Consider the following 19,045-nt stretch of genomic DNA (forward strand, 5'->3'; position numbering starts at 1 on the left):
ATACATGCCAGTTCAAAGATGGACTTCTTTGTTGAGGTTTTAGCAGCCTTTTAAAGGAATTTGCAAGGGATGTTGTGTTTTAAAGATTGCAAATTGAAAACAAACAAACAACGTAACACAAGGACTCTTGTCCAGAATACAGAAAGATAAGCATGTACACAAGGGTGTGAGAAGGCCCACCTCACCATGTCACATTGTTTCTCTAATGTAATCAAGGAACTGTTGGTCCATTGGGGCTTCATATGCAGTGTTAGTGGAACATGTCTCCCGTCCCATTATCCGTGTGCAAGAAATGTTTGCCAGTATCTGAAGTTAAAATGACAGCATTTGCAATAAGAATAAAATTCAACTCCTGGACCAGTGATTCGGGTTAAATGAAAACTACCAGGTGGTTCTCAACAAAATGAAATGTGACTTTCCCTCCCTCTCTAGTAAGAAAATCACATCAGACAGCTAGAATGCTATCACATTCTGACATGGTCAAAGAGAGGAAGCAGCAAGCATCCGCCATCATGAAGGAAATCCAGAGAAATGGTATAGAGTTGAATCCCTGTTATGAATGCATGTCTAGTGTCACTCTCTAACCTTTCTTTTTAATCTTACAGCATTAACTCTCCTACAGCTTTGCCTCTGGGTGTGCTGCCATAAATAATCTCATGGGGCTATCATGCTGCCTATGGTAACTAATCCTTTTGTAGTTGCCTCTTTTCATTTGAAAGCTATTTTCAGATGAACAACTGTTGTAGAGGAATGAAGTAATATAACAGCTGATGTACATTCTGCCTGGGATTGACTTTCGAACTATTATTTGGGGAGGAGGGCTAATATGTCTGGATGCCATATTATAGAACTATTCATATAGAGAAGATGTATCTCTCTTCAGTTTTAAAATGGTCTTTAAAAATACAGTCAGTCAAGGATATTTGCAATATAAACTGTGTTTCAGTCTCCGCCTCCGCCCACTCAAAGCTGGCTGTAGTCTTATCCAACCATTCAAGGCACAATTCCCAACTAATCTCTTTTAAGAAATGTTTGGCAATAGAGTTTCTTTTTTCTTTTTTGCCATCTTTGGGACAGAATTCTGAAATGCATTGTGACTGATCAACCTTTCCACAAGAAGCCACCTATAATATGGCTTGCTATAAATATAACAAAATCAATGGTCTTTTTTGTTGTTGCAAAGAACCACTTAGCCTTACAGTGTCTAGTGGTCCTACTTTACAGAGGACAATCCCCTATTTGAAGGTCTGTCAGAGGATCATCCTCTGTTTAAAGGTGTCCTCTATTTGAAGGGCTGCCCAGTCCAAGTCTGGCTTAGAGATAAAGAACCATACAAAACTTTAAGAAGGGAGAGCAGAGGCCTCGAAGGTGCCCATCAGCATTTATCAGCTGGTCAGCAGACTGAGCAGGCACAGCATTCACCTGTTCACAGGCTTCCCAGGTGAGATGTACTGTATTCTATTTAAATTATACTAATTATTTCTAGACTTGCACGAATACATATAAATTATTATATGCAATTTTTGCACAACCCTGTGACCTGGTTTGCGCATCACGGTGACAATTTCTGGGTTGTTTGATCCAGGAATTTCTGGGGCTGAACAGAGCACGTGAGCTGTGCACTCATGATTTCCTCTTTTAATTAACAACCGAGGAATGCCCTGTTCCTGGTTTGTTTCATGAAGTACGAACTCAGAAACTCTGGGTTGTGTAAGGGTTAAACAGCCCAGAGTTAACTCATAGACTGGTGTTGGGTTAAGTCTAGGGGTGTTTCTACATTAAGCAAAAAACCCGCAAAAATCCACATCCTTTCCGGAGCTTCCTGATTTCGGTTTCTTTGTGGGATTAGGAAGGGCTCCTTTACACGGCAGACACGTGGTTTGAACTGAGGGAGTGTCTTCCTTCCTCCCTGGCATGTGTGCAAATGGGGGGGGGGTTCTTCATAGCTTAACTTCTGCTGTACTCTTTTCTCACAGCCCCCAGGAAACCTCTGACTTACTTCTGAGTAGACATAAAATGTAAGATTGTGCCATAAGTCTGCAATCCTTGGCACATTTACGTGGGAGTAAAACCCATTGAACTCAATGGGACTTACTTCTGAGTAGACATAAGATCGCCCTGTAAGTCTGCAACCCTTGGCACACTTACTTAGGAGTTAGCCCCATTGAACTTAATGGGGTGCTCTGAATCAACAGAGGACATTGCTTCTGAGCTTGATGGGGTGGGGGATCAGATGTGTCTCCCTTTGTTGCAGGGAGGCATTTTACCCTCTTCTCCCTCCAACTGAGAAATGCGCTCAAGTATTTACATGGCAGACACCTGGGAATCAAGGAAAGTCCTTCCTCAGCAAGACTTGAGCGGAGGCTGGAATTGCAACTGGTGGGCGATTCTTGCCCACGCGCCTGTCAAATCCGCTCCTGCACTCCTCGCTACCATCCTCAATGCCTTCATCATCCTGACTGTGTGCACCCCAGCAACTGAAAACAAACACCCACAGCAAGCAGACACAGTGGTTTCTCCTGCTATTGGAGAATTTCATGGGGAGGTCATAGTGCTTCTGTTCCGTGGGCTGGAAAAAATACCACATTTATTGTGTTTGGGGAAAACACGGGATAGGCTGGGTGGAATTGCGGGAGACACCCTGGAGGGTAACGGCATCATCTGAAGAGACCGCAAACTTCCATGACAAAGCCATCTCAGTAGCAGGATAAAAGCTCCGTGTGATGAACCCCTAAGGTGTTCAACCCATAAACAACCCAGAGTTTCTTGGTTCGCACATCACAAAACAATTAATTAAAAGCAGAAATGGCTCACACACAGCTCACATGCTCTACTTTTCCCTGCAATTCCTGGGTTAAACAACCCAGGACTTGCTACTGTGATGTGCAAATCAGATCATTGTCTTATTTTGACCTGTTTTTTGGCAATGCATGTCCTCTTTTCTTTTTTGCAATTTGTAACTGGCCACTCTATGTAGCCTTCATAGAGCTACACAGGGAAAACTACTGAAGGGGAATTATAGTCCCCAGAGCAAACAGGTCAGGCCTTCCCTCCCCTAAATGTTGAAAAGCAGTGCTAACATCAGAAAGCCCCAAACATTCTCCAGGGTATATCCATACACATGCATGCACAAGTACATAGAGACTGTGCCACTGATTAGTGGCTACGAAGAGCTTTCCTCCTGCCTTCTTGCAAGTTCAATTATCAGCCTTTAATTGGTTTTATTTGTTCTTTACAAATAAAAAACAAAACCCAAACACACTGGTGCCAGCAAAACTGAGCATTTCTTTTCTGGAAATCAGGGCATGTTACGGCTTTCTTCAAAGAATGGTGGTAATTTTAGTTTGGTGAGGGTGTTTAGAATGTTCTTCTAGAGATCCTTAGCTCCCCTCACTGAACCACAGTTCCCAAGTTTCCCTAGTGACCATAGCTGTCAAACAGGGCTAAGGGCTAAGGTAGTTGGAACGTGGAAGATCTGTGATCAGATCTCTTGACCCAAACTGAAACTGTGAAATCTTCCTGAGAATATGAATGTCCACTTTTCCAGATACCATGAATCTGTAAAATTTCAGTCCAAACATTCCCTTTGTTTACAAGCAGAATGCAGATGGATACATACTTCATAGACATGCCCACTGCATCATTATTTACAAATGTAATGCTTCCCTCACTTTAGGGTTGCCACCTTTTAATCTGGCAAATGATGGCCAGTCAGCCATTTGATACATCATTGGTCAATGCAATTAGGGTATTGAGAGGCTTATGGTAACCACAATACAGTTATGTGCATCTACTTACATGTTAATTATTTTAACTATGAAATACTGCATTGGAAAATAGGTTACTAGTGCCCATTAGAGCTCCTTATTGTCCCACACAGCAATTTCAGTTTTTAGAATGGGTATGACAACAATACATGTATTTCTGCAGAAGAAATTACCCTTCTTAGTTCTCTCTTTTTTTAAAGTAGTGTTGCTCTTTGCTCTGTCATGTTTTATCAGATATGTAGCGTTGGATTCAAAGGTTCCCTCCTTCCAGTAGAAGGAGTCCTCCTCATGGAAGGAGCCCTTGCATCACATGAAGACTCGTTCCATTGGAGGAAGGGATCCTTGGGATCCAACCCATAGTTCTCAAATGAAATGCAGAACAGGTTTGTTTGTTTGTTTTTGTTTATTCAAGTTATGACTCACCCAAAAGCCAGAGCTCTCACGGTGACATTTATAATGAAAACAAACACAATAAAACCAATGATTAAACACATTGTTCAGATATGTCGTTCGATTATCATAGATGACACCTCTGTTCTGTTCCTTTAATCTGACCAGCAGCCTTTTAAAAGTAATTCTGGGGGTGTCACATTTTATTATTTAATAATGTAGGAAATCATGCTGTATTATTTAATAATAGGGAAAGTCATATTTTAATTTTTTTAATTAAATAATTCCACCAGCTGAGCTCATCCTGACCAATGCATTTCAGTGTTGTTGTTGTTCAGTCGTTCAGTCGTGTCCAACTCTTCGTGACCCCATGGACCATAGCACGCCAGGCCTTCCTGTCCTGCGCTCTCTCCCGGACCATGCTCAAGTTCATATTCATTGCATCCGTGATGCTATCTAGCCATCTCATCCTCTGCCGTCCCCTTCTCCTTTTGCCTTCAGTCTTTCCCAGCATCAGGGTCTTTTCCAGGGAGTTTTCTCTTCGCATTAGGTGGCCAAAATATTGGAGCTTCAGCTTCAGTATCTGTCCTTCCAATGAGCACTCAGGGTTGATTTCCTTTAGGATGGACTGATTTGACCTCCTTGCAGTCCAGGGGACTCGTAAGAGTCTTCTCCAGCGCCACAGTTCGAAAGCATCAATTCTTCGGCGCTCAGCCTTCCTTATAGTCCAGCTCTCACAGCCATACATTAGTACTGGGAAAACCATAGCTTTGATTAGACGGACCTTTGTCGGCAAGGTGATGTCTCTGCTTCTTACTATGCTGTCTAGGTTGGCCATAGCTTTCCTCCCAAGGAGCAAGCGTCTTTTAATTTCATGGCTACAGTCACCGTCTGCGGTGATCTTGGAGCCCAAGAAAGTAAAATCTGTCACTGCTTCCATTTCTTCCCCTTCTATATCCCAGGAAGTGATGGGGTCAGATGCCATGATCTTCGTTTTTTTAATGTTGAGTTTCAAACCAGCTTTTGCACTCTCCTCTTTCACCCTCAACAAGAGGCTCTTTAGATCCTCTTTGCTTTCTGCCATTAGGGTGGTATCGTCTGCATATCGGAGGTTGTTGATAATTGTCCCGGCAATCTTAATTCCGACCTCTGATTCATCCAACCCGGCATTTCTCATGATGTACTCTGCATATAAGTTAAATAAGCAGGGTGACAATATGCAGCCTTGTCGTACTCCTTTCCCGATTTTGAACCAATCGGTTGTTCCATGTCTGGTTCTTACTGTTGTTTCTTGACCCTCGTACAGGTTTCTCAGGAGACAGGTAAGGTGGTCTGGTACTCCCATCACTTTAAGAATTTGCCACAGTTTGTTGTGATCCACACAATCAAAGGCTTTAGCGTAGTCAATGAAGCAGAAATAGACGTTTTTCTGGAATTCTCTTGCTTTCTCCATGATGCAGCGAATGTTGGCGATTTGATCTCTAGTTCCTCTGCCTCTTCGAAACCCAGCTTGTACTTCCGGTAGTTCTCGGTTCGCATACTGCTGAAGCCTAACTTGTAGGATTTTGAGCATCACCTTGCTGGCATGTGAAATGAGCGCAATTATGCGGTAGTTTGAACACTCTTTGGCATTGCCCTTCTTTGGAATTGGAATGTAAACTGACCTTTTCCAGTCTTGTGGCCACTGTTGAGTGTTCCAGATTTGTTGGCATATTGAATGCAGCACTTTAACAGCATCATCTTTTAGGATTTTAAATAGCTCGGCTGGAATACTGTCATCTCCGCTAGCTTTGTTGTTACTAATGCTTCCTAAGGCCCACTTGACTTCACTCTCTAGGATGTCCGGCTCAAGTTCAGTGACCGCACTCTCATGGCTATCAGGGACATTCAGATCTTTCCTGTGTAGTTCTTCTGTGTATTCTTGCCACCTCTTCTTAATCTCATCTGCTTCTGTTAGGTCCCTGCCCTCTTTGTCCTTTATCATGCCCGTCTTTGCACAAAACGTTCCCTTGAGATCTCCAATTTTCTTGAAGAGATCTCTAGTCTTTCCGATTCTGTTGTTTTCCTCGATTTCTTTGCATTGTTCATTTAAGAAGGCCTTCTTGTCTCTCCTTGCTATTCTCTGGAACTCTGCATTCAGTTGGGTATATCTTCCCCTTTCTCCCTTGCTTTTCGCTTCCCTTCTTTCCTCAGCTACTTGTAAAGCCTCATCAGACAGCCACTTGGCTTTCTTGCATTTGTTTTTCTTTGGGATGGATTTCGTTGCTGCCTCCTGAACAATGTTACGGACCTCCGTCCATAGTTCCTCAGGCACTCTGTCTATCAGGTCTAATCCCTGAAATCTATTCCTCACCTCCACTGTATATTCATCAGGGATATGATTTAGGTCATACCTGAACGGTTTAGTGGTTTTCCCGACGTTCTTCAATTTAAGCCGAAATTTTGCAAGAAGCAGCTCATGATCTGAGCCACAGTCAGCTCCAGGTCTTGTTTTTACTGACTGTATGGAGCTTCTCCATCTTTGGCTGCAAAGGACATAATCAATCTGATTTCGATATTGACCATCTGGTGACGTCCATGTGTAGAGTCACCTCTTGTGCTGTTGGAAAAGAGTGTTTGCTATGATCAACGTGTTCTCTTGGCAAAACTCTATTAGCTTTTGTCCTGCTTCATTTTGTACACCAAGGCCATGCCTGCCTGTTATCCCGGTGATTTCTTGACTTCCTACTTTAGCATTCCAATCCCCTATGATGAAGAGGACATCTTTTTTTGGTGTTAGTTCTAGAAGGTGTTGTAGGTCTTCATAGAACCGATCAACCTCAGCTTCTTCGGCCTCAGTGGTTGGGGCATAGACTTGAATTACTGTGATGTTGAATGGTTTGCCTTGGATTTGTACTGAGATCATTCTATCATTTTTAAGATTGTACCCCAGTACTGCTTTTCCCACCCTTTTGTTGACTATGAGTGCTACTCCATTTCTTCTATGGGATTCTTGCCCACAATAGTAGATATGATGGTCACCTGAATTAAATTCGCCCATGCCTGTCCATTTTAGTTCGCTGATTCCCAAGATGTCGATGTTCAATCTTGCCATCTCATGTTTGACCACCTCCAGCTTACCTTGATTCATTGATCTGACATTCCAGGTTCCTAAACAATATTGTTCTTTACAGCATCGGATTTTCTTTTCACCACCAGACACATCCACAGCTGAGTGTCCTTTCGGGTTTGGCCCAGCCGCTTCACTCTTTCTGGCGCTACTTGGAAATTCCTTCTCCTCTTCCCCAGTAGCATATTGGACACCTTCCGACCTGAGGGGCTCATCTTCCGGCGTCATATCTTTTAGCCTTGTGATACGTTCCATGGGGTTTTCTTGGCAAGAATACTGGAGTGGGTTGCCATTTCCTTCTCCAGTGGACCACATTTTGTCAGAACTCTCTGCCATGACCTGTCCGTCTTGGGTGGCCCTGCACGGCATAGCTTATGGCTTCACTGAGTTACGCAAGCCCCTTCGCCACAACAAGGCAGTGATCCATGAAGGGGGCATTTCAGTGTAGTTGTGTCTAAATCCATGTATTATACTGAGGACCCAGACAGAGGACTGGTTTGCACGATCATCACGGCTTAAACAAGCCATAGTATGTGCCAGCACGTGCCGGGTGCCATTTGCCTAATACCCACAAGGGTGTGGCTTGTGTCATCTGAACCCGGGCAGCATAGCTTGTTTTAGGGAGAAACAACCTTCAGATAACCCAACAACAGGCCATGGGTTAAGCATGTCATGGCTTAAACAAGCTACTGTGGCTTGTTTAAGCCATGGTGATTGTGCAAACCGGATCATAATATATTATAAAAAGTCTAGAAGGTTGCCCAAGCCAGATTCTCTGGCATCTGTTGCCTGGCTTCCTCCTTAGTGTTACAGACAGAATTCTCTGGCCACCCAATCATTTTGTTTCACACATAGAAACTGGAGCTGTCGGTTGCTACCTGAAAAGACAGATTCAATTTTCTTTCCAATCTGGGTTCCCCCCACCCCCGTCCCTCACCCCATAAAATTAATATTTTTTTCCCATTATACAAATTTGTGCTCATATTCTCTTGCATGAAGATTAGCAACATAAAAAGGATATGAAGTCAGTGACAATATCACTCTTCAATTTTAATTTAAAAGCTACACTCAAATGTTATTGTATGGTATGGTTTTTGCTGCTGTGTTTCTTGGTTTTATAAAAGTTTTAACAATATTTTTATTGTACTTTGCTCTGGGCACCTCCTGGTAGACAGAGGATGCAATTTATAAATGCACCAAATAAATAAATGTGCGCTGCAATGATCTAGAGTATCACTTAATTAAATTGAAGTGGTGACTATAACATTTACAATTTAAGTTATGGAATCTAAGGCTGCAACGCTATACATGCTTACCTGAGAGTATGCCCTATTGATCTCAGCGGGGCTTACTTCTGATAGATACGTACAGAATTGCACTGTAAATGAATTTATTTATATGCCGCCCTATAACAAAACATTCTCGGGACAGCTCACACAATAGAACAGGTTAAAAACAAGTGCAAAAAAAGAAGGAAAAAAAAACAAATTCTACAAATCTAAAATGCCTGGGAGAAGAAATGTAAGCAATTTCTATTGATATGCAAGTGTATGTGGGCTCCAGCTTCTTTCAGCCTGGACTCTGAAGAATGGTTATTCTGCGCTCATAAATATTTATTTAGGACTATAATCCTAAACATACTTCCTAGGGAGTAAGTGCCATTGAAATAGGTGGGATGTACTTCTGAACAGACTTATTTAGGATCAGGCTGAAAATATGTTCTTCATTTACAGTTATAAGAATAACAAGATCTATAATAACATAAAGTCATTTTTAGAAACAGAGTAACACAGCTACCCCTCTGGAAAAGAGTTATAATATAGAGCAGTTATGTTCTAACCAACAGCTCTGAAACTGAAATGAGGAAGGAGAAGCCAAAATTATTTCAGATCTTTGGCCTATAAAATTTTGATGCAAATAATTCATATTGGTAGGATCCAAAGGTCAGCTTGTGGGGGCTCATTTCTGTGACTGGAATTCTTCTCTGATTTTTCTCTGGAATAAAATGAGAAAAATTTTAATCTAGCTTTTTTTCTTGTATTAATGAAAATAAGTTATTAGCAAGGAGTCTAAAGGTGATCAGCACTTGGTTTTCAACTGAGTTCCATGAGCAAGCTATATAAAATTAAAACCATAGAATTATTATAACTGGGATCTGCAACTAAAAATTGCGGTACAGAGTGCTATCATTCAGGATTTCAGAGTCTCAATTACCTTTCCCCTCCACTCCTCAGCTTTCTCATTTTTTCCCCCACTGAGCATATTCAGTTGTCATTTGGCTATTTGCAGTGGAGGCTGGTGGCTCCAGTGTCAGTGGGTTAGTAAATCCACTCTGGGTTTCAGTCAGAACCAGTCTGAACTTTAAGGGAGCTCTCCAAGGTGTTTTGCACAGCCTGAACATCAGAAATAGTGGAAATGATCTACACACTATAGACTTTCAAGGGACAACTTTGTGGGGCAAAAATTGGCTGAGCTGTTTCTGAGCCAGGGGATGGGGGGGGCGGGGTGAGACAGCACTTCCTGCTTAAGTGAGTTTTAACTGAAATGCATAACCTCAAACCAAAAGATAGTTATAAAAGTTTAAACGGAGGGATTACATTATTAGAATGGGTGGCTGTGGACAAAGTTACTGAAATCATATTTAATATAGGATCACTTTTCTTGTTAAACTGGGATAGGGAGGGACCAAAAAGGAGAAGAGAGGATAAACTAAACCAACAGATCTAATTTAAGATCACCATTAGTAATTTGTTTAACTTCTGCTTTGGAGACAAGGTCAGTGGGTTACTGGAATCAATACGAATACTTCCATTTTTCTCCTCAGATGAATTGTGTATGAAACTAACCTCCAGTTGTCTTCAATTCTCCCCCCCTTCTCATCACCCCTTTGTACTTAGCTAACATCAGGCGAGATCTATGCACAGCTTAATTACAAGAGAATTATGTTTTAATTGACAGAAAGCTCAAATTAATCTTATACTTAACATTTCTGGGAAGCTGCCTAAACACACAAAGTGGTTTGGATCCTCACTTGAAACCTGAGATGGCCAATGAAAGTTCTGAAGCAGAGGGGGCAACATGTGTTTGAGGGATTAATCAGGCTCAAATATTTAACATTCACCAGCAAGCAACATTCATTATGAGAAGTCTATCCACAAAAGCAAACAAACAAACCCTGCTTTATTAGGACAAAAGAAGTACAGTGCAATCCTAAGCACGTTTACTCAGATGCAGTGGTCAATGTGGTCAATGTAGCTTACACTCTAGTAAGTGTGCTTAGGACTGAAGCTTTAAGAAGCTAATTCAAGCCTGAATCGAATAGCAATTTCAAAATCTGAAAGTACTTCTGGTTTGAACTGTCATAAGTAGGGATGTCAGAGAATTCCGCGACGGATCTCGGTGAGGCCGAATGCCAATGTATTCGGCCCACGGAAATCTGTCACGGAACGAAGCCCCCCCCGAAAGGCGCGCGGGACAAAGTCCCCGCCACCCCCACCCCATGAAAGGCACACGAAATGGAGCACTTACCTGCTTCCATCCGCACTGCTTTGTGAATGGCAGCCGTCCTGCGGCTGCCATTCACTTCCTCGTCTCAATAGCCGTGATAGGCTACGTAAATACTTATGTAAATACTACGTAAATACTTAAATACGTAAATACTACGTACATACTACGTACATACTTATGTAGCCTATCACGGCTAATGCAGGGACATCATTTGCGTCCCTGCGGAGGCTGTGATAGGCTACATAAGTATGTACGTAGCCTATCATGGCAGGGGGGGGAAACCCCAGTGTACGCAAATGGCGGCGGCTACCGTCATTTGCGTATGCTGGGGTTTTTCCCCCTGCTGTGATAGGCTACGTAAATATTTACGTAACCTATCACGGCTCACTACAGGGATGCAAATGGCAGCGGTTATGACAGCCGCCATTTTGCATCCCTGCAGGGCTGCCCAGTGGCCGGATGTCTGGCTGCAGGCGGCTGGAGTCGGCCGGTGGCTCCGCGGCTTGGCTGCGGAGCGGAGCCGGCTGGGCAGGATTCCGGGGGGAGGGATGGAGCGCCTCCCCCCCACCGCGGATTGCTCAGCGCGGAGCCAGGTAGGGGTTTCGTACATCCCTAGTCATAAGTGGATCATTGTATAGCAAGAGAAAATTATCCATAAATATTCACATGCTTTATACGCTGTAGTTCAGGAACCGAATTCCAAGATGTTCAAAAGTTGTATTTGCTACAAATTATCTATTAGGGGGAAAAAAGTGATTTCGTCCTCCTCATCATCAAAAACATTGAGGAAATTATTCTGCAATTGTTGAATTTATTTGTTAGCTGTTTGGGTTTCTTTGGAAGAGGAAATGTGGTATAAGTATAAATTCTTAAACAAACAAATTAGCAACAGGCTGTTACCAGTTCTGAGGGGGAGCAATCCTATGGCCCCTAGACAGCATCTGGAGGGGAGGGAACAGGATACTTCGGATTCCCAGACCTGAGGTCAGAGAGACAGTGCCCTGACCTTGGATCTGGGAATCCACATTCCACCCCACTCCCAAGCCGCCATGGAAAGAACTGTGCCGGCTGCCTCTCTGAGGTCAGGAACTCATTCCAGTGGGCAGGGAGGGGAGGAAAATGGAGAAGCCAGGATACAAACTATTTCATGGCCTCTCCAGCCTCCTTCCCTTAGGGATGTCAGAGAATTCCACCACGGATCTCAGTGAAGCCGAATGCCAGTGCATTCAGCCCCCTGAAATCTGTGACAGAATGAAGCCCCCCGCCCCACCACCCCACGAAAGATGCACGAAACGGAGCACTTACCTGGTGCCATTTGCGCTGCTTTGCGAATGGCGGCCGCATCTGCGGCCGCCATTTGCTTCCCCATTTAAGCTGTTATAGGCTACATAAATACTTACGTAGCCTATCACGGCTAACACAGGGATGCCATTTGCGTCCCTGCGGACACCATGATAGGCTACGTAAGTATTTATGTAGCCTATCAGGGCAAAAAAAGGGAATGCAAATGGCAGCCGCCGTAGATGCCGCCATTTGTGTTCCTGGTTTTTTTGCCATGATAGGCTACAAAAATATTTTCGTAGCCTATCACAGCCAAAAACATGAATGCTGTAGCCGCCATTTGCGTCCACAGGCTCCAGACGCCTGTGAATGCACCTGGCTGGTGGCTCTGCAGAGTTGCTGCGGAGCAAAGCCGGCCGGGTTAGGATTTTGGGGGGAGGCGTGGAGCACCTCCCCCCCACTGCAAATCACCCCTGCAAAAAGGTAAGTGACTTTCGTACATCCCTACCTTCCCTCCCCCTCTGAAGTGCCCCAGCTAGATGGGCCAAAAAGCCCGTCTAGCAAAAATTCAGTGGGAGGATGGGGAGGTGACACTCGCCTCCATCACTCCCCCACTCTGCACTGGATGCTCATTAACCTCCAGGTTCAGAGGCTTATGAGCATTGAGGGTGTAAACAATAGGACTGCGACCTGAATCTCTCATTCTTGTGATTCTCCAAATGAAATGGCTACACTGAGTTTTCCTATAAAAACAGAGCTGTTCTAAAATATCCATTCATCCATTCGTCACTGGCAAGTAAGAATTGTCTCCAGGTGACCAGGCTGAGAAATTTCTTTGAATTATACTTGATCCTTTTGGAAATTTCAGGAGGTGGTGTGGGTGTTGATATGCCACAAATGACTTACACTAGTATGTGTGGGCAGATGGGCTAGTAAAATGTTTTGTGACCTACTGACTTTCTGCACTTATTTGTAAAACTGACCAGCACTTTCAGTTCTGAAAGTGGTAGTTACATGTTAGGCAGTCAAAACGTGGAAGGAGATTGAGTCTAGTTCTGGTTCCATTTGCCTGAAACATGATCAATGTGTCCAGAGTGCAATATTTGTTGTATGGTGTGCGTGGAAGGCAGGAGCAGCTCACATTGCCCTTTTGCATTGGCAGGCAATCAGGGAAATCCGTAGATGGAAAGCTTTTCCACTCATGGACTATTCTTGCTGGAACAGGGCTCTCAATTCAGTAGTCAGAGAACTGACCCTTAAAAGTTTCCAGTGTTCAAATCAAAATTCATAGCAGTGCATTAATTAACACAGCTTACTAACTTTATTCGTGATAGATAGGACATCTTGTGCTTTTTGCATTTTGAATTAACTAGTTCACAAAACATTTTCTGAGCTTTCGTTCATCACTATGTACATTCGAAAGATGAGTGTCACACTAAAAGCAAAACTTACTTTCTGGAAGATTCATTTCAAGTTCCCCCCATGTTCCTGTGGAAAATGCCAACTGTCTGGCCAGGGTAAAATGTTTTGGGATAATATGAAGTTCATCAGACAGATCCTGCAGAAATTTTAAAATAAGGAGTGTTTTAATACGGAAAAATAACATTTCCTCCTATAAATTAAAATGGCAGGGATTCTGAGCCTATAGGTTCATGTAGCAGAGAAGAGCAGTGATGTTCTCTGCTTGGGAAATGAGAAAAGTAAATTCTGTTCTCTAAATCAGGGGTGGCCAGAAAGTTAGATCTACAGATGTTTGGGACCTCAACTCCCAGCATTCCTGACCACTGGCTCTGCTTGCAGGGGCTTCTGGAAGTTGAAGTCCAAACATCTGGTGAACTAGCCTCTGTCCACTCCTGCTCTAAACTGTTGGTTATATTTCATTATCAGTATCTTGCCAAATCTTGAGCGTGTAGAATTGCATCAATGCTTTCTATAATGCATTTAATGTGTTTTGTAGGTAAGCCTTTCCTAGTCTCAGCTTCCTTATACCACCTGTCTGTCCAAAGCTGTACCGTGTAATAGCTGTGCACTATTGTTCTCTCATGCTGGCATGGGTGGGTGTTCTTACAGTTGCCTGCTGCTGTAGTAACGTGACCTCTTGAGTCAGTATGTGATGCAAGGATGCTGCCTGGTGCATGGTGCAAACCTCACAATCTGACATTTTTGAAGGGAAACTATGATGCTGATAACTGGTAACTCTCACTCACTTGTATGCAATAATTTAATCCAAGCCTGCATAATCTACAAAACCAGTCATGTATTGTGGTCTGCCAGATGTTTGACAACTTCCCTGTTTTTGCATCTCCAAGCAAAAACAGGAGGTATTCTGAGCTCGTGGTGAGCCACCATACTTGACCGATGGGGAGAATTTGTCTGGACAATCACAAGTTTTGTAGGCCTGATTTAAGAAGAGTCCTGGCCAGCTAGGTGTCAGGGTGGAAACTGAGCCAATAGAGCCCCCAGAGCAGTTCTGATTCTGAGGAGGAACAGCAATCCGTGGGACAGGAGCTCTCTCATCTCTCACAAGCACAGCAGCTGGCAGAGATTCCTCCTGCCAGCATTCCTGGGATAGATAGTGACCCTGGCAGTGAGAGAGCGCTGGAGGGGGGCTTGCTGGACGCTCGGCGCAGACGCAGGGAGCGACGACAGATGGAGGGCGCCGAAAAGAGGCGCTCCGCTCGTTTGGCGCTCAAACAACGGTCGCGTCCCGAGGACCCAAAGGAAAGAGGGAGGATCTCTCCCTAGCCCATAAGTTCAGGGTCTTCCCATGGTTCTCCTTCAAACGGGGACCAACTGCCTTACCTGGAGCTTAGGCTACTCTGCTGTCTTTCCCCAGTGCTGTTCGTTGCTATGTCGCTAGTGATTAGTATCTGAAAGAGTCATAAAGTAATAAAGGAATGAAGTCTTGGAAATAATCCTCATCATCTGTGTCCTGAGTTGGCTATTTGTGGGGACTGCAAGAGGCAGCTAGGGGGCTCCTGACAGCTTGGAACCCGTTCCTCTTTTTTTTCTCTGTCTCTGCTCCTACTGCCTCTGGAGGCTGCCATGGACTTGGCAGTGCAAGCTCTCACACAAGAGAAGAGAAGAGATCACTTCGTGATCAAGTGGCTCAACTGACAACTGCTGTACAGTCTGCAAGCTGTGGTTCAACCCCCACCACCTCCGATTCCCCCCCCCCCCACCGCAAGTGCCCAGTGGCTCTGCCAGAGAAGTTTTCTGGTGAGAAAGGACTTTTTCAGATTTTCCGGGTCCAATCGGAGCTGTACATGCGCCTACAGCCTGAGGATTTCCTGACAAAACAGGTTCGTGTGGGCTTCATCATTAACCTACTTTCAGGAGTGGCAGCTAAATGGACTTCGGGACTTCTTCTCGCTAATGATGCCCTGCTTGGGGACTATCAAGGTTTCATGACAGCGATGGCCAGTTTTTTTCAGTGACCCCCTGCACACACAGACAGCTTCTTGGGAGATTCGCTGCCACAGGCAGGGCAAGGACTCAGTTTCCAACTACACAACAACTTTTCGCTTGCTGATGCAGGATTTACAGTGGAATGATGCCGCGCTGGTGGCTCAGTTTTTGGACAGTTTGAACAACGAGATCTTGGATGAGTTGGCACGCACGCCTAGACCGCCTACTTTGGAGGACCTCATCCAGACCTGCCTCCAGATAGATAGTCGGCTGGAGGGGCGCCGGCAGACCCAGCGGGGCGCTGGGGGCCAAGATTTCCCTCCTCCCATTCCCCCACGTTTCCTGCCCCCTCCCCCACCCCCCACCCCTGCGGCAGGGGTGGAAGAGACCCCGATGTAGCTGGGAGCTACCCGAGTCCCGCTGCCACCGGAGGAACTAGAGCGGCAGCGTGTGGAGTGCCGATACTTTCGGTGTGGAAAGCTGGGACATTTCGCCAAAACCTGCCATGCTAGACCCACAACCCCAATGCCTCCCCCTCCTCTCCTTCCTCCTCCTCCTCCTCCTCCTCATCCCCAGGCCTGACTAGGCTGCCCCCCAAGCCTGTTGGGGGTCTCCAGTGTGGGGGTCAGTTCCCCACCAGGTGGGTGCCTTCCGCAACCCCCCCACCCTCCTTTCTGCTATTGCATGTTCACCTCCGCTCCTCCCAGTGAGGTGGAGGCCCAAGCTTTAGCGGACTCTGGGGCTACGACCAGTTTCATGGATGAAACGTTTGCTCTCTTCCACAAGATTCCTACCCTGCCTCTTCCTGCCCCCTTGGCAGTGGAGACCATCAATGGGCATCCTCTTTCTTTAGGTGCAGTGATCCAGATTACAGCTTCGCTCACTCTGCGCGCCCAGTCCCACGTTGAGCAGATTCAGTTTCACTTGGCCAAGGTTCCCCAATACCCAATTGTGCTGGGTCTTTCCTGGCTCTCTAAGCATAATCCTCAGATTTCTTGGGGGCTTCAGCAAGTGGAGTTTGCGTCTCCCTACTGCCAGCAGCATTGCCTCCTGACCGAGGTGCCAATCCCAGTCCAGGCCTTAACCTTTTCCTCCCCCTCCTCGTCTGCTTCTGGCAGTTCTTCAGCTACCATGATCCTCCCAGAGAAGTATGCGGCTTTTCGGGATGTTTTCGACAAGAAGGAGGCTGACCAGCTCCCCCCCCCCCACCGCCCTTTTGACTGTGCCATTAACCTCATTCCTGGGGCGACCATCCCCGCTGGCCAGGTGTATTTGATGCTGGAGCCGGAACTTCGAACTCTGTGGGAGTTTTTGGACACAAACCTCAGATGTGGCTTCATTCACCCCTCCTCCTCCCCCGCCTGCACCCCTACCATGTTTGTGCGCAAAAAATCAGGAGAACTCCGCCCAGTGCATGACTTCAGAGCGTTGAATTTGGTCTCAAACACCGACAAGTACCCCCTCCCCCTCATACCGGAGATGCTGGAGCGCCTGGGGCGAGCCAAGATTTTCACAAAGTTGGACCTGCGTGGCGCCTACAATCTGATTCGCATCCAGGAGGGCGATGAGTGGAAGACCTGTTTCGGCACCCGGTACGGAGTGTATGAATACCTAGTGATGCCATTTGGACTTGCCTGCGCCCCCCCCCCCACGTTTTCGCATTTTATGAATGCCATCTTCTGGGACTATTTGGACACTTTCCTCATTGTGTATCTCGATGATTTACTTATATTTTCTGAGGACCCCCACGCCCATCAGCACCATGTCTCTGCCATCCTCCAGCACCTCCGCGAGCACCATCTTTATGCCAAGCTGGAGAAATGTGCGTTTGACCTAACCTCGTTGGACTATCTTGGCTACATTATCTCAGCTGATGGTATCAGGATGGATCCTGCAAAGGTCCAGGCTGTCCTCTCCTGGCAGGCTCCATCCACCAAGAAGGACTTGCAACGTTTTCTAGCATTTGCTAATTTTTACAGAAAGTTCCTGCCCAGCTTTGCTCGGCTGACATCTCCTCTCACAGACCTCCTTAAGGGCAGGAAATCTCCTTTTCATTGGACGGCATCTGCCCAACAGGCTTTCGAGGAACTTAAGAAGCGTTTTAGTTCTGAGCCGATCCCGTTACATCCCGACCCGAGGAAGCCTTTTGTAGTGCAAACTGATGCCTCTGACTTTGCGGTGGGGGTGGTGCTTTTTCAGCCAGATTGGGCGGGTGGCAGGTTGCAACCCTGCGCCTACCACTCCAGGAAGCTGAACATGTCTGAGGAATTATACCATCTGGGAGAAGGAACTGTTGGCCATCAAGTCCGCTTTGGAGACCTGGCACAGCACCCAGTCAAAGTTAGAAATGACCATCGCAACCTGGAACACCTTCAGACAGCCCATGCCTTAAACCAGTGGCAGATTAGGTGGTTGCTTTTTTTCCCCTTGGTTCCACCTTAAGATTTGCCATGTGAAGGCCTCTGACAACCTATAAGCAGATGCCCTTTCTCATAAGCTGGACCTCCAGCCAGGAGGTGAGGGAAATCCCCCCCCCTCTGATTCTTCCCCCCGCCCAGAGCCTGGCAGCAGCTGTGGTACCTCACTCGTAGGAGGAACTTATTCACTCTGAACAGGCTCAGGATGCTTTTGTCTGCACAAAAGTGGAGGAATTGGGGCTAGCCTCTGGCCTCCCCCACTCTACCCCCTTCTCTTTGCGAGGTGGCCTGCTTTACCATTCCGGCCAGGTCTATGTGCCTTCTAGACCCCTCTGCGACAAGGTCCTCCATCAGTGCCATGACTCCCCCACTGCTGGGCATTTTGGCTTCGCCAAGACCCTGCACAGAGTGACGCGGAGTTTTTGGTGGCCTCGTGTGTGTCGGGACGTCAAAACTAGGGATGTACGAAATTGCCCTTACCTGTCTCCACCGGGTTCTGCTGGGGGGGGCGCTCCATCCCTCTCCCCGGAATCCTCGCCGGGGGGGGGAGGCGCCTCCCCCCCAGAATCCTGGCCAGCCGTCTCCGCTCTGCGGGGATTCCGCGGAGCCACCAGCCAGCTCCGCCAGCAGCCGGACATCTGGCGGCTGGCTAGCAGGGACGCAAATGGCGGCGGCCATAGCTGCTGCCATTTGCATCCCTGTAGTCAGCCGTGATAGGCTACGTAAATCTTTACGTAGCCTATCACGTCTGACTTAAAAAAAAGTGTGTACACAAATGGCGGCAGCTACAGCCGCCGCCATTTGCGTTCCTTATTTTGGCCCGTCTTAGTCTACGTAAATATTTACGTAGACTAAGACGGCGAAAATAAGGGGAACGCAAATAGTGTAGCGGACGCTTATGGCGCGTTTTGTTTTTGTTTTAAGTCAGACATGATAGGCTACGTAAAGATTTACATAGCCTATCACAGCTGACTACAGGGACGCAAACGGCGGCGGCTATGGCCGCCACCATTTGCGTCCCTGTTAACCAGCCGGCCGGCGGCTCCGCAGAATCCCCGCAGAGCGGAGCTGGCCAGCCAGGATCTTAAAATCTTAGAATCTTAGTTTCGCCATCTCAGTCTATGTAAATATTTACGTAGACTAAGACAACCAAAAATAGGGAACGC

At 46.0% G+C, this 19,045-nt stretch overlaps 1 protein-coding gene across 1 annotated transcript in view; it reads left to right on the forward strand.

Moving 5' to 3' along the window:
* The first annotated feature begins 458 nt into the window (after positions 1-458).
* Positions 459-19,045, forward strand: part of MYOZ2 (myozenin 2) — a 49,691-nt gene continuing 31,104 nt past the window's right edge. The window contains exon 1 of the mRNA XM_084860253.1: positions 459-534. Within this exon, the coding sequence (XP_084716379.1) occupies positions 459-534 (76 nt within the window). The remainder of the gene's footprint in view (positions 535-19,045) is intronic.

This window comes from Heloderma suspectum, chromosome 5, assembly GCF_057233095.1.
Source record: "Heloderma suspectum isolate Gila_16-S chromosome 5, 16-S_ref, whole genome shotgun sequence".
Taxonomy (NCBI): Eukaryota; Metazoa; Chordata; class Lepidosauria; order Squamata; family Helodermatidae; genus Heloderma; species Heloderma suspectum.